This window comes from Dreissena polymorpha, chromosome 3, assembly GCF_020536995.1.
Source record: "Dreissena polymorpha isolate Duluth1 chromosome 3, UMN_Dpol_1.0, whole genome shotgun sequence".
Taxonomy (NCBI): domain Eukaryota; kingdom Metazoa; phylum Mollusca; class Bivalvia; order Myida; family Dreissenidae; genus Dreissena; species Dreissena polymorpha.
In genome coordinates this window covers 145,219,827-145,236,641 of record NC_068357.1, presented here as the reverse complement: position 1 = coordinate 145,236,641, position 16,815 = coordinate 145,219,827, and the positions used below count along the sequence as shown (strand labels likewise).

Below are 16,815 nucleotides of genomic sequence, written 5' to 3'. Positions count from 1 at the left end.
TTCCCCTAATCAACCCGGTGTCGGGAGATCAGAATACCAATCCTGGGCCGCTGTGTCGGATGCGGGAATTGTGACTGGACAATGACATGCCCAGCAGGTGCCGGGGTTCTTGCAGCCATATTGCTGCTGTGCTGTATGCAGTTATTATGGCATGGGAATATGGAGTCGCTGGAGAGGGATGTACCGACAGAAGGCAGGTGTGGGGTAGAGGTTCCTCGAAGATTCTTACAGCCGGTGAGGATTTCCAGCAAAAAGTGAATGATGATCATACAACTTAAAATCAAATGTGATTCTATTCCAAATCGGCCTCAGTTTTTATACCACAGTGATCTAGTTGACTTTGCGGCCAAGTGCAGTGTCAGCGCTTTATGGCGGTGTGATTCATCAATGCTTAAGAAGGTCGTTACTGCACCAGAGAGGAAACAAACTGTTAGACACCCGCTTCAACACAGCTTCCATGACCTGTCAGACACTACAAAACCATGTATACCCACATGCACCCCATGTACAATCTTTATGCAAAAATATGTACTTTTGAAAAAAGAACAGGTGAAACTGTTGGAAGAACAGACTAAAGAACAGAACTCCACACTGTGACTGGACAGTCGTAGAGTGCTGTTTGTTTGTTTTTGTTTTTTATCGAGTGCACCGGGATTGTCTCCCATATGGCCATCGCCCCCAGAAAGACGTGTTAGTTGGTTACGGGGGATAGTGCAAGATACAGGAGACACACCGTTCCAGAGGTGACCCTGGGTCTTTTAGTGCCCGGTGTATAGCACCTAGTACACTGCACCTCGGTTTAACGTCTCATGCGAAAGACGAGTTAGTAGGTTAGGTGCAGCGGGGGATCGAACCAGCGATCTCTGGATTGTGAAGCCAGTGTGTTACCACTAGACCACGGATCCGCTACAAAAGTAGAGTCGTAGAGTGCGTTTAACCGCAAGCAGTATAAACAGTATACCCAAGACCACCCGTGGTAATCCGGAGAAGTTTGTGACCGGGCACATTCACAATCGCTTTAAGGGATCAGCAGCTACACGGCATGGAACAAAAAGTGAGCCAATCGCAAGAAGATGGTTTGAGACCACTCAAGGACTAACAGTCAGGAAGTCGGGTTTAGTTGTAAGTTCGGACGAACTATATTTAGCAGCAAGCCCTGATGGATTAATAAATGACTGCACAATTCTTAAAATAAAATGCCCCACCAAGCCAGTCCAGGACCTAATTAAGTCTGAAAAATATGATGTCCGCCTCGATGCCTCTGGAAAAGCGTACCTCAGCCCTACTGGAAAGAACGGCTATTATACATGTACAGACGACCATGTACTGCACTAAAACTACGCAAATTTCTAGTTTGGACAGAAAGTGATCAGATGATTGTTGATGTACCATACAACAAAAAATTCATGGACAGTTTATTACCACGTGTTAGAGCTTTTTATTTTAAACACTTGCTTGTACGCATAGTTGATGAGCACCATTTCCAGCGATTGGAATTCTCACCCGCCTTCAAGAATCTGTGTACATAAATGTAATTATAGCAATGCTGGATTGAGACATAATAACGTGTCTGAATCATTTAAATGTAATGAATTAACATATTACATGTCATTAGCTGTAACAGGGTAATCTTCATAAGCACCTCAAGATAAATATTATCCTTATTGTCATTTTTAATTTTATCAACAATTTATAATCATGCTGTAGCAGAAAACAAATTTGGGGATTTTGCAAACAAATAATTTATCAATTGCCATTGAATGGACATCAAACAGCCTTTAATGCTTCATGATAAACAACCATGCTTGTGGTAGGATGTTAACTTCCGCCAAAGCCTGTATGTTTTATAATGGATTGCCAGACTTATTGGACCAAAATGTGTTAACAATTATATCATGTGAATATTATATGATTTTCTTGTGCTTAACCATCTGAAGAAGTTGCTTATAGGACAGTATAAAATTGTTAAATAATAAACTATGTGTAATTAAACAATAAAAGCATGTGATCAAGCATTTCTTAGTTTTATAATGGTGAGTGGCTTGTATTAAATGCATATACAGTGAGTAATATAATACCTTTTGGTGAAATGTTTTTAGTGCTTAATAAAATAATGAAATTCTGAATTGTTCTAGTTATGTACACAAATTCAATACTTCTAAACCTAGATGCTCAGCATTATACTAAGGACCACAGTGTGAAAGCCACTGATATCCTGATTATCCTGATTAAAGTATCTTACAATGTGTAATGAGCAAAATGAATACTTTTTTAAATAATATAATTTAATACATCCTTATTACATCTAAATGCCAGGATATACTGGGTGTATGGTCATTTCTTTCAAAAAAGAAAAAAAAAATGGGGGGGGGGGTTCTTGGGTTAGATGGTTGGACAGTCATTCAAATCAAAAATAAAATACTCTAGTATTATCGGCCCTAAGTTTAAATGCTTTAATACAGAAACTAGCAAGACGTATCAATACGTATTGTCTGGTCTCATTTAATAGTACATTTTAATGTAAACATAATATCCCCATCAAAACCCTGCTTGTTTGTCACATTGCTTTAACAATTTATTGTCCTCAAAAATCCAAAGATTTCATTACAACAATAAAAATCCAATAGCTTTTAAAAGGAATTTAACACGTTTTCTTTAATGAACGATTTATCAAAGAAACAAAAAATCCCAACCAATAAACATAATGCATAAAGCACAAAACAGCAAAATTACAGTCTGAATTTATAAGTGAGACAAGTAGAATAAATATAACGTGTTCCATTAAAAAAATGTTCCCGTAACGTAAGCAAAGAATGTAATTCCTACAATACTAAATATCCTTAAAAAATATTGCTCAAAACTCTATTTTACTATATAACATCTTGCATTATTACCTCTGGCATTTTTACCTCTGGCATTCTTACCTCTGGCATTTTTACCTTCATTCGCTTTTAAGCATAACAATTGCCTTTTAACCAAATGCAAAAAAAAAACAACAAGTCTGGTGACATGGGTGTCAATAAATATGAAATTTAAGTAATGGATCAAGTAAACAAAGATTTTATTGATTCATAACACATGATTTGTTCTTTTAACATCTATAATGACAGCTGCAAATTAATACAATAATGAGATAAATGATACACTCATATAAATCAAAATATCAGAAAAATAGTTTACTTAGATCAATTAAAGCGGGTATATACGATTTTTTATATGTGTTTAATTGTAATATATTGATAAAATATGTTACAATAACACAAAATAGGCAAGAAAAATTATACATTGAAGCCGAATTTCATAAAATGCAGCAAAGACAAATTAGCGCCCCGAGCCGATAGTGACGTACATATTTTCCTACAATAACCGAAGCATTCTTCTCTGTATTATAAACCGTTAAACTACGAGGGGTGTTCCAGAAGTTCGTGAATTTTCGCTATAACTTATTAGTTTGCTGGTAAAAGTCAATGAAAGTTACATATTATACAAACCAATTATCACGGATTTTATATATAAGCTAAAAATGCATGAAATCCATAAAGCGCGTTTGAAACGCGTTGCCATAGAGACCTCAGTAACGACATGCGGCGCACGCGTGTATTTTATTATAAATATGAGCGTTACGCGAATTTAAATTTGGTTTAAATGTCGTTGATAAACAGAATTTACGGCAAATTTCACGTTACAGCGCCTAAGTCCTCCTTACAGCCCGGATTTGGCCCCTATGGACTTCCGCGTCTTCCCGGAAGTTAAATCACAGTTGCGCGGTATTCGCTTTGCAAGTAAACAGGAACTTTCAGTTGCATTGCAGCAAAGCGAATCGTGTCGTCTTTTGACGCTGACTGGTATAGAGACATTTTTGACAAGTGGATTTCCCGACACATAAAGTGCATTCGCGTTGGAGGTGATTATGTGGAAAAGATTTGACAGTTGTTAACTTCATAACGTCATTGACGTTGAACAGAAACGTTACACGTGCGTCGGTGTGCGCATTGTGCACATGTTTAAATCTCTGATATATATTTATTGTTTTATGTATTTCCATGATATTTGGAGAGTAGATTTGGAAAGGACGAAATATTCTTAGCATGCTATTTGTTTGTCCATTTATGTTACCAAATGAAAGTTATAGCGATAATCCACAAACTTCTGGAACACCCCTCGTAAGTTTAGATGCACATCGTACATGTATGGTATACATGCTGGCGAATTCGGCTGTACAGCCGTTTTCAATTTCAGAATTAAATATCTGGCTTATTTCGCATTTTTCGACACATGTTCTTCTTAACTTTTATTTTAATTTATATTGAAATATATATATAATAAGTTTTTTTACACAGTTTATATAAATTCATAAATATTTGACAAAATCGTATATACCCGCTTTAATATGTTCTTAAATTGTTCCTTAAACAATTCGCATTATATATAAATTTCGAAATATTAATTATATCTTTTTTATTTATTTTATGTTCTCATTTACATATCAACCTTGTTTAATGTTGGCCATATTTGATTATATAACTTAAATATATTTTTCTAATATCTTTGTATGTTGGGCATGCAATGTATTAATAAGCAGCAATAAGATTAATATGTAGCAATTCTTGTTTCTTTACTGATTGTACCACTCTGCAAAAATAAAAATAATAATAGTTATTAATGGCAATAATTCATTTGAGCACTGCGATCTCATTAGAAATTTGCGCAGTTGTTTGTGTAATCATGATGATGATGATGATGCTGCTGCTGATGATGATGATAATAAACATCATCGTCATCAACGACCCCAATCATCATCATCGCCTTCGTCGTAGTCGTCGTCATCTACATCATCCTCATTTAGTCTTTTTCCCAGCTGGGCAAAGCGGTCACTTACCCCAAACCGGAACTCCTGTTTGCAAGGTTACATGCAGTCAACTTGACACTGAGCACACATTGTAAAGTGCATGCTGCCTAGGATTTGTAAAATACATTGCTAATGGTGTGTTTTGGTATCGAAGGTATATATGTAAGCAATAAGAAAAAAAGCAATTTTTTGTGCTCTACTTTTTCTGTTGATGGTTCCCGGTTTTGAAAGAAGTTCATACTATTTGAGCCCATAATGGCCACCTCCACAGGTGTCAAAACCGATGTGCTTATTCTAAGGCAAATATTATGAGTTACAACGAATAGAATTTAATGACATGCATTTTTTTTTAAATAATATGCATTTATCTTTCAAATGATGTTTGATGATATAGTGGGTATAAGCTTGATCATGGTAAAATTTGATATCGATCTTCAACTATTTTATATGTAATATAGAAGGAAATTAATTGCGCATGCGTTACCAAGAGGCATGGCGTAGCACATTTAAAACGGGAATTTTAACGCGCTGTTAGGCAAAAAGGGCAAAACGTTCCGCGAAAACCTGGATTTGGGGGGTACATTTAATCTCATTTTTCGCAGTTGTGGAAAAACATAACAACTTAAGCAAGCACACCGACGTGTAATTGATGTTTTAACATACTTAAATTAATATTCTTTTATTTACATTGCAATGTCTTCCATTTAAGTTATATGCTGTTTCAGTAAACTGTTCAGTATGACAAACATAATAATGCAATATATGCATAATGATATGAGTCTGATTATAGACAAACCGCTAACATATAAATGAAACAATGTTTGTCTTATCCAATTCTAACGATAATCATCTCAGATATTTTAACTTTGCGAGTAAACTGAACGCCAATGTGCCAACACACGTTTCCGTGAAATCTACTCTACAGATTACTAGATAATATTTTGTTTGTATTTTAAACGTTTTATTCCTCGTTAATTATCACAGGCATGTCAATAATTCAATACTAACTGTATGAAGTTCATCGTTAATTCGAGTGTTATTTGTAACTTTTGCCGAGTCAAAATCTCTTTTCTGTATTGTCCGCCATCTTTTTAAAATGATATTAGCGACAGGTGCGCATAGCAACGCAAAATGCAAATTCGCATATGCCCTAATTAATTCGCGATTCACATTTTGTTTTATTAGTATACGGTACAATAATTGCCTCAATAATTACATATCTAAAAGATCACCAATATAAATTAAGATACAGCTTGCTATAGTTGAAATTAAATTACGTGTAGAAATATATTACTGTATTATGCATGAACTGCAAAATTTCCACGAGGATACTCGCTTTTCATCATAAGTCTTCAAAGTAACTGTCCACGACTTTATGTTTGAGGAGTATACATCACGGACCGACTAGTGTGCTTAGTATAATAACGCCACGAAGTAAATGAAGTTATCGACTGATATTGACACGGTGTTATTCACGCATAACTAATTAACAACCGCGCGCATCTTCGATGCTTTGGGCCTTACTCTGATACTATTCGGCCGAGAAGTTTGGTCAGGAGACTTAAAGAGGCAATGGAGATGTTATCAAAAAGGGCGCGTGGCGGCTTTTGTATTTGAAAAGGGCAAAGTGGCGCTTTGCCACGCCGCATTTCCGAAGCGCCACTTTGCCCTTTTCAAAGGCAAAAGCCGCCACGCGCTCTCAAAAAGGGCATGGGGAAAAACTAAGATGCATCCTCCTCCTCATCATCATCATCATCATTATCAACATTATCATCATTACCATCATCATCAGTAGCAGCAGCAATATCAACATCAGCAACATTGTGAACCATCACCCTCGTAACATCATACTATTGTGCTTATTTAATGGTTGTGATGGCCACAGAAAGGATAAACTTCAACATGCGTTAAAAGGTTATACTTAAGCCGAAATAACAAGCTAACTTGAATAATACATCCCCGACATCCATATTTTTCAAGAGACCAGAACCATTTTTGAATTCATTGAAATATCAATAAAATAATCATTCAGGGTAAGTTTAAGAAGATTGGACAAACAATATTATTTCAAGAGAGTTAATTTGGTTACAAAATAGTTAACAAGGAGAACTTTCGGATATTTTTCAACAGATCGAAACCATTTTCGAACTCTGACCACGTTTCATGAAGACTAGACTTAAAATGTGACTTCTAGAGTGTTAACAAGGCTTTACTATTGTCATACAAGGACATCTTCCCCGTCCTCTGTCGTCCACGTTCTTTAATCGACACGGGAACATTTTAGAATCAGCAGAGATATCATTATGTATCACATTATCTGACCAGGTTTCGTGAAGAGTAGACAGTACATGTGACTTATTGAGTGTTAACAAGGTTTTACTATAGCTACAGAAGAAAAACTGCAGCACCCTTGCAACCATGATTTTCAACGAACCAGAACCATTTTCGAACTCGGCATAGAAATGGCATAACAAAAAAATGTTCTACCCAAGTTTCATGAATATTGGACTATAAATATTACTTTTAAACTGTTAACAAGGTTTTACTATAGCCTTATAAGAAAAAACTACTCCGCCCTATGGCGACATTGTTTGTCAACGAACCAGAACTTTAATCACACTTAGCCAAGATATCATTAAGAAATTGTTGTGACCAAGTTTTATATATATTAGACTATTCATATGACTTCAAGAATGTTAACAAGTTTTTTCTTTGATTTGACCCATTCAACATAGTTTTTGAACTAAAGTGGTCCAGTTTTTAACACAACCACAGAAGGTTGTGGCCCCCAGAGTGTTTACAAGGTAAAGTTGACGACGGACGATAGGCGACGGAAAAAGGCGATCACAAAAGACAAATCCGTTATTATGTTCTGCAGTATCAGAACACAGACATTTGCTGAAGCATGAGAGGCAATCACTGTAATCAGCCGGTTTTAACCTTTTTTTGCATCAAACCTGTTGTTGATTGCCTCATTGTATAAAATACACATTTTAATTTCACAAAATACTCCATGACTGTCAGAAATTGAAGACTTTTTCTGCACTACAATTTTTAGTACTAATGTTGCTTTATATCTACACTTTATGTCAAAGGCAGTTGTTTAAATACTATTGTTTTCGAATTCCAACTGACGATTGCCCGTGCATTACCAATCTGAAAGCCTGATAAGCAGATGGTTTATAATCAGGTACATGTGTACACGACTGTCTGCAGAATAGCACAATGCCAGGTTAGCTGTTGATCAGTGTTTAGCCGAATTTTGGTAAAAACTGGCATGTTTATGCATAAGTTCATGTTGTTGGAGACTGGGGAAATGTGTTTCGAACTGTTCATCTACTGTAGGTTTCTTTAAAATTTTTATATGCAGATAATATGTATATATATTGTTGGTTAAACGAAATAGTTAAATAGTACATGTATTGTGTGTTACGTTAAAGGAAACCTGTATAATGATGAAAACAACAAAATCTTGTTAGGCATGAAACCTTTGATTCATTATTGTACAAATGAAATAATAATTGTCATAAAGATTAAAACTTCCACACAGTAAAATGAATTAAAGGTGAATTAAAAATAAGCGTTAATAACTCTGTAATACTTTGTCATCATTCAGACTTTGTTTAATGTAGATTTCCAATTGTATACATTGTATAAATGCAGTTAGCACCATTTTTTATACAAAAAGCTGCAGGCAAAGGTAGGAAATCAGTAGAAATTCTTAAGACAGTGATAAATCAAATGTAATTTAATTATTTGTCTGATTTAGGCACCGTTTTAAAATTTTAACACAACTTCAAATCAAATCATGCCGTAAATATCGAATTTTTAAAAAGTTATGCCAAAAAAAATTTCATTCAAAATGATACGTTCACAATTCATTTTTTATTCAGCTTTTCACAAACGTTTCCGTATCGTGGCTTCACAAACATTTTATAATTAAGACATTCTGGTCCAGAAAAGCAAACAAGGTGCAATTCAGTCCGTAAATCTTTATACAAATTCTAACTAAAACTATACGCCCGTCTTTGTTTTACGTCCGGAAAACCTCGTTAAAGTATGCATGGAAATGATTGAAGTTCTGGGCATACAGCTCATTCCGCCAGATGTCACGGTAGAATTCCAATATAACGTGATATTCCGCATCTTGTCCTCTCGGAATCATACCCACTACTTCGTACAGACAGTTTCATAATAAGCACTCATGGTAGGTTGCATGATGCACATAATTTTTAAAATACAGTTTAAATGATATCTGTTGGTATCAAATTGATGGTATATATGAAAATAAAAAGGATAACCTCATTTCTTTGCAACCCTTTGTTGTTTTAATGTCTAAACTCATATATTCATGTTCAATAACAACGAGGAGAACATGCTGGCTATAGGGTGTAAGATTTTTATGTCCTCCACTATAGTGGGGTACATATTGTTTTTGCTCTGCCTGTTGGTTTGTTTGTTAGTTTGTGTGTTTGCGTCAAACTTTAACATTTTGCCATTACTTTTGAAATATTGAAGATAGCAACTTCATATTTGGCATGCATGTGTATCTCATTGAGCTGCACATTTTGAGTGGTGAAAGGTCAAGGTCATCTTTAAAGGTCAAAGGTCAAAAAACAAATCCAAGGGAAGAAATAAGCTTTAAAGGGAGATAATCATCTGAACCTGCCAAATGATAAAAAATAAAAATTAATCAAAGTGGCGCAGTAGGAGGGCATAGTGTTTCTGCCAAACACAATTCTTGTTTCTAATGTAAACAATTCGATGGACATAGCATACAATTTTATTTAAAAAAAAAAGTTATTTTAAACAAATGGCCTTATCTTTCAGAACATGTATAGTGATTATATTGAAGTTTATGGGTATGCCATATTTCACACCGTTCAATCGACTAACGCAACGTCTGTGGTTCATCCATCGGCTGAAGTACTGTATACATGTCGCTTAAAAGGGGAGAGTAGGTATTTCCCTATTCCTCATATTTTACCTATTGAATTATGCAGGTTTGCGTTTGTGTTCTGTGAGAGCCTAAGTAAGAAGGACTTTGTTAACGTAATCCCTACCTTCCTAGCTGCTTACTTTTAAAGAAATCCGTTAGAATGTGGTCAAAAATCAAACAAAATTCACCACTCTCTCTGTCAAATTCTAATTGCCTTTTGGGCTACCTACACAAGGGCGATATTTCGTGGTACATTCTCGCGCGTCGCTTCGTGTATCGCGCACGTGAAAAATATCGTTTTATCGCTTCGTGTGTCGCGCAAATTATACTGTGTCGTTTTGAGTATCGCGCAAAATATCGTGTGTCGCTTCGTGTGTCGCGCAAAATATCGTGTATCGCTTCGTGTGTCGTGTGTCGCCCTTGTAGAAAGAAGAGCGAAATTATAGACGGCACTATCCGGACTCCGTATCTGCGCGATAATTAAACGTTCAACTTGTTAATTTATTTTGATGTGTGAATTCTGTACAGTTTCAACTATTTTCAGTCGTACCGCGACATATCACATATGAATTATCCATGGTCCTTAGATTCCAAATAGTATAATCTTGGAATGAAGGCCGCAACCGATATAGATCGAAAGCTAGCTCGTTATAAGAGTTTTGCCATAATTATCGCTATTTAAACAAAAGGATAGAAGGAAATCATATAGTACAACGCATGCCAAACACATTTGACAATATCCTTCGAAGTACAGTGAAATCTCGAAATGTCGAAGTTCATAAACCATACAAATTATTTCGAGATAAAATATATTCGAGTAAGCCGATTTATAAGACGTACATTTCTGACTAGTTATAACTAGATACAGGTGAAAAACGATGCTGAAAGTTCTCCTCCAGTAGGAGATTCCAACATTACTTTCAATCTTCATGTAGCTGTCTTAAAGTTTGTAAATGCGTTCATGCGTTTCAATTAAATAAAACCTTGTATCTCAAATTTGAGAAGGGAATGAACTTATATGTTCGAAGTTTCCATTACTTCGATATATCCGTCTTCGGCATAGGGAGAGTCAAGTGTACTCTAAATGATGTGGAGACATATTACGTGTAAATGACTTGTTTCAGTAATGTCAAAGTATGAATTATTTAAAAAGAAATCCACTCACCCATCCCATTTTATTTCAAAATACGAATGAGAATCTTAAAACTGTTTTTGTGATCAAAATATCTGATAGTTCTATCGAATACGGTCAATGAGTAACGTCCACATCTCATCGTGCCAATGTTCATTTCCTCAGCCGATGGCTTGAGCATAATTTAATTTTCGCAGCCGATGTCATGACCACCTAATAAGTAGCCACGGCCGTTATCTTGAGCCGTTTTTCAAACCCCACTAGAATTGAAACGTTGATAAAATGTTGTGTGTTCATGTGGGATACTGTAATTTGGAATAACCGAAGACAAATGATTAAATATTTCAATAAAATGTTGTTCATATTTATCTTTTATCTAACTGTATAATTTGACAGAGAGAGTGGTGAATTGTGTTTGATTTTTGACCTCATTCTAACGAATTTCTTTATAAATAAGCAGCTAGGAAGGTAGGGATTACGTTCACATAGTCCTTCTTAATTAAGCTCTCAAAGAACACACGCAAACCTGCATACGTCAATAGGTAAACAAGGGCTGTTTGTAAAACATGCATGCCCCCCATATGGGCTCTCCGTTGTAGTGACAGCCATTGTGTGAATATGTTTTTTGTCACTGTGACCTTGACCTTTGACCTAGTGACCTGAAAATCAATAGGGGTCATCTGCCAGTCATGATCAATCTACCTATCAAGTTTCATGATCCTAGCCATAAGCGTTCTTGAGTTGTCATCCGGAAACCATTTTATTATTTCGGGTCACCGTGACCTAAACCTTTGACCTAGTGACCTGAAAATCAATAGGGGTCATCTGCGAGTCATGATCAATCTACCTATCAAGTTTCATGATCCTAGGAATAAGCGTTCTTCAGTTATCATCCGGAAACCATTTTACTATTTCGGGTCACCGTGAACTTGACCTTTGACCTTATGACCTCAAAATAGATAGGGGTCATCTGCGAGTTATGATCAATGTATCTATGAAGTTTCATGATCCTAGGCATAAGCGTTCTTGAGTTATCATCCGCAAAACAGTTTACTATTTCGGGTCACCATGACCTTGACCTTTGACCTAGTCAGTTCAAAATCAATAGGGGTCATTTGCGAGTCATGATCAATTTACCTATGAAGTTTCATGATCGTAGCCATTAGCGTTCTTGAGTTATCATCCGTAAACCATTTTACTATTTCAGGTCACGGTGACCTTAACCTTTGATATAGTGACCTGAAAATCAATAGGGGTCAACTGCGAGTCATGATCAATCTACCTATCAAGTTTCATGATCCTAGCCATAAGCGTTTTTGAGTTATCATCCGGAAAATATTTTACTATTTCGGGTCACTGTGACCTTGACCTTTGATCTAGTGACCTGAAAATCAATAGGGGTCATCTGCGAATCATGATCAATGTACCTATCAAGTTTCATGATCCTAGGCATAAGCGTTTTTGAGTTATCATCCGGAAAATATTTTACTATTTCGGGTCACTGTGACCTTGACCTTTGATCTAGTGACCTGAAAATCAATAGGGGTCATCTGCGAATCATGATCAATGTACCTATCAAGTTTCATGATCCTAGGCATAAGCGTTCTTGAGTTATCATCCGGAAACCATTTTACTATTTCGGGTCACCGCGACCTTGACCTTTGACCTAGTGACCTGAAAATCAATAGGGGTCATCTGTCAGCCATTATCAATTTACCTACGAAGTTTCATGATCCTAGGCATAAGCGTTCTTGAGTTAATATCCGGAAACCATTTTACTATTTCGGGTTACTGTGACCTTGACCTTTGACCTAGTGACTTGAAAATTGATGTGGGTCATCTGCAAGTCATGATCAATCTACCTATCAAGTTCCATGATCCTAGGCCTAAGCGTTATTGAGTTATCATCCGGACACCATTTTACTATTTCGGGTCACTGTGACCTTGACCTTCAACCTAGTGACCTGAAAATCAATAGGGGTTATCTGCGAGTCATGATCAATCTACCTATCAAGTTTCATGATCCTAGGCCTAAGCGTTCTTGAGTTATCATCCAGAAAACAATTTTACTATTTCGGGTCACCGTGACCTTGACCTTTGACCTAGTGACCTCAAAATCAACAGGGGTCATCTGCGAGTCATGATCAATGTACCTATGAAGTTTCATGATCCTAGGCCCAAGCGTTCTTGAGTTATCATCCGGAAACTACCTGGTGGACGGACCGACAGACCGACAGACCGACAGACCGACATGTGCAAAGCAATATACCCGCTCTTCTTCGAAGGGGGGCATAAATATGAGGAATAGGGAAATACCTACACTTCCCTTTTAAGCGACATGTATACAGTACCTCAGCCGATGGATGAACCACAGAATTTGCGTTAGTCGATTGAACGGTGTATATTTTATAAGAAGGAATTTACATGCGTCATCTGTAATGAAATACGAGCTTTGTAAGTTTTAAAGGCGGAAGTATTGTGCTATTGTCGCGCACCATTGATTGGCTATTGGCGCTCAATGCCTTATTCAGTGTCAAACAATCATACAAACTTAACTTCAGAAAAACGAGTGGTAGTACATGGATTAAAGGAAACATATTTTTTAAAATGTGTTTATTGCACAAAATACTACATCTGTTGGTATTGGCAGTTTGTACAACTAAAGGTAATTTTAATCTTAATTTTATGTATGGAAATGAATATTGAACTCAACCGATTTATGAAAATAATCAATTTAACATTATTTCCCGTTTCTTCATAATTAAGATACTAATATTTGACTGGAACTAAATAATTAAACATAATTTGAATTAAACTAGAGGTTTATCCAAAATTTGTCATCAGTCGAAATAAACAAACTTTAGAAAAAAAATTAATGAAATAATTTGGATTTGTTCTGTTGTATTTATTATTTTTTAACATCACGGTAATACTTGATATTATATTTTCAAACGGCGTTATACGCCGAATGATAGAGGCGTTAATTGTTTTATTCTTATAACATCGGTTGAATTAAGTGGAACGGAAATATATTTTTCTTGTTTTCTTTTACGCTTCACTATCCGAAGCAAATTATTTTAATCGCCCCGACCTCGGCTTCGGCGTCTGAGATAGGTTACGTTTTTTGTCTGGAATGGCTTGAGGTACTTCATTCAAACCTTAAACATATATCCCCCGTATTGAAATGACCTCAAATACCAATTTTGGTAACTCTTGTATGAAAATCGTCAAAAATAATGGGCTATTAAAAATTAAGTATGCACACTATATGCATGTTCTACTTTTTGTGTAAGCTGGCTTCTCCCGAACGGCTTAAGGGATGTCATTAAGACCTCAAACATGTATACTCTATTTTAAACTGATCTCATATGTTAAGTTCGGTAATGTTTTTTGAGACTTAAAAATGTGCTTATATACAAAACAGACATGCTCAAGTTATCGGTACGCTAAAATTGTTCAGGAACGAATTTAAGAATATCGTTAACACTTTTAATATTTCTTCATCGTTTTAAACTTACTTCATAGGCCAGGTTTTGAATTTCTGTCAAACTAAAACTTTGAAATAATGAAGGACCGTTTTACACTTTGAAATTGTACTTAATATTTTCAGCAAACACTGCATATGTAGATAACTTGTATCGATACTTTCATATCGCGTGAAGCATGGGTGGGGTTAAGGACATTGTGTCTTAACTACATAGAGCCAAAATAGATTCCACTTAAATTCTCGATAACAAATTGAGTTATTTTAATGAAACTTAATAAAACAAAACTCGTATCCTGACCTAGCTTCCGATTGCATTTGTGGTGGGTGGAGTCAAGGTGTGTGTAGTTTAATAAGTATATAACATTTGTTACTGCTAAATTCTCAATCATACAATTGGCTTTTGTAGTGAAACTTTATACAATTGTATATAAATACCTTATATCCAGATTTCGCCTGGATTGAACTCGACATGCATGCGGTCAAGGTCACTGTCATTAAACAGAAAACATGGAGTCCGTTTTGTAATTAGAGAATCAATTGAGCTATTGTGTAACTACATATCAATACGTTTCTTTAAAGCTACATTTGAAATTGAAGTTTCTGTAACTAGATATGGAAAAACAGTTTCCGGTGAATAATCCAATCACACACCGAGCTACTGTTTTGAAACTTCTTGTATATATATATATATATATATATATATATATATATATATATATATATATATATATATATATATATATATATATATATATATATATATATATATAGCATGTGATTAAATAAAGGCTGTGTGGAGTCAATGTCAAGGTAAGTGTTAGTAAGTGTTAGTAGATATTGAATTATTATTTCGACTCAATAACCTGAAAACAAACTGAGCAATTGCAATGCAATTTTCACATGGGGTTGATGCTATGAAGGTAAATATCACTGTTACTCAGAGTAGACAAAATGGTTTCCAATTTATATGGAAATTTATAAAATTTGATATGCAACGACGTTAATTTTCGTTACGTATTTGGCGCCATAGGTCAAGGTCACGAATAGTAAAATATAACAATGTTATTCGCTCGAAGTCAAGGTTTTGGTGGGATACTTTTGAAATATAAACATTATAAATATCTTCATAATCATTTTACCAACTATACACAAGTTGTGTTTCGAGACAAGGCAAGACATTCTGTAAGAAATGAGAAAGGTCTACTGCGATGTCTTCCGACAGCTCTTGTTTTGTGTAATTTGCTGCGTATGTCTGTATCTGTCAAGGGGCAATATGTAAGGTTTGGAGCACCAGAACCGGTTTTAAACTTTTTATTAAGAAGTCTAAGTCTGACACAATACTTATTTATGGTTTGTCTCAGGTTTAAATGGTCTGAATAGCAGATATCATTCCACAGCGGTTACCGCCGTTTCTTTTGGGCTTGTTTTTTGTTTATTGTTTTGCTTTTGTGCTGGATTAAATAAATGGAAACCATCCTTAAATAAAGACTCTCATATTGTTGTAAGATTAATTTCCTGTTTGAGCAGTTGAACCCGTAAATTAGGCTTGTTGATTTAAAACAATACGTATAGGATCTCTTTATCACTGTTTGTGAATAAGGCTCCTATCTAACATATCTAAGTATGATGGTAATAACAGTTGTTTATCATTTCAAAAAGAAGTATTATATTGTTCAAACGTAAACAGAAACGTGTTGTTACTTAGACATAAATGGCTAAAATATAGTTGTATATGTATAAAATGCATTTTTGCCGCTCCGAGATCGATAAACCAAAACGCAATTAATCTTGCAGGTTTTGCGTGCACCAATATAAAGAAACTTCATCAAATAAATGAGCGATGGTTTAATAACTCGTTTAATGGCGCATCTCCAGTCAATGACTTCAGTCTTTCGACCGGTTGGTACAGCACTTTATACAATGGACGAACGTACCGACTGGCGGACAATACTATTCAATGGGATTTTGGAATGTGTGGAACGTTTTTCCCAATTTATTTACAAGGTAATTGTCAATTTTCATATAAATGGAATAAACAAACCAATAAGTATTATTTTTATTAAGAAGATTTTTTCACTGCACATTTGTTTTATTATGCTTTTAAAATAATGTAATACATGAATGCAGAATACTGAAAAAAACGCCAAAGCGGTTAGTATAGAAAAGCACTTCCTGTAGAAAATGATATAAATGTTTAAACTCTTACCATTTGAAGCACTTTACGTTTCCGTAAACCATTAAGGTTGTAATATCGATATATTTTTATTCAGATAAACATCCCGACATTTCCCATCTAAATAACACGGAAGTCTCTGCTATTGTATGCGTATTTGATGGAACTGCTTCATGCGAAGGGAAAGCTGTGGTCAAAATCAGGATGTGTTCAGGAAACGATTTGCAATACTACC

The 16,815-nt window shown here is 35.4% G+C and overlaps 1 protein-coding gene across 1 annotated transcript in view; it reads left to right on the top strand.

Annotated features, from left to right (window-relative positions):
• The first annotated feature begins 13,458 nt into the window (after positions 1-13,458).
• LOC127871819 (uncharacterized) overlaps positions 13,459-16,815 on the top strand; it is a 31,532-nt gene continuing 28,175 nt past the window's right edge. Inside the window, exons 1-3 of the mRNA XM_052415029.1 lie at positions 13,459-13,585; positions 16,202-16,411; positions 16,678-16,815. The exon at positions 16,678-16,815 is cut by the window's right edge and continues 36 nt beyond it. Of these exons, the coding sequence (XP_052270989.1) occupies positions 13,528-13,585; positions 16,202-16,411; positions 16,678-16,815 (406 nt within the window). The 5' untranslated portion in view covers positions 13,459-13,527. The remainder of the gene's footprint in view (positions 13,586-16,201; positions 16,412-16,677) is intronic.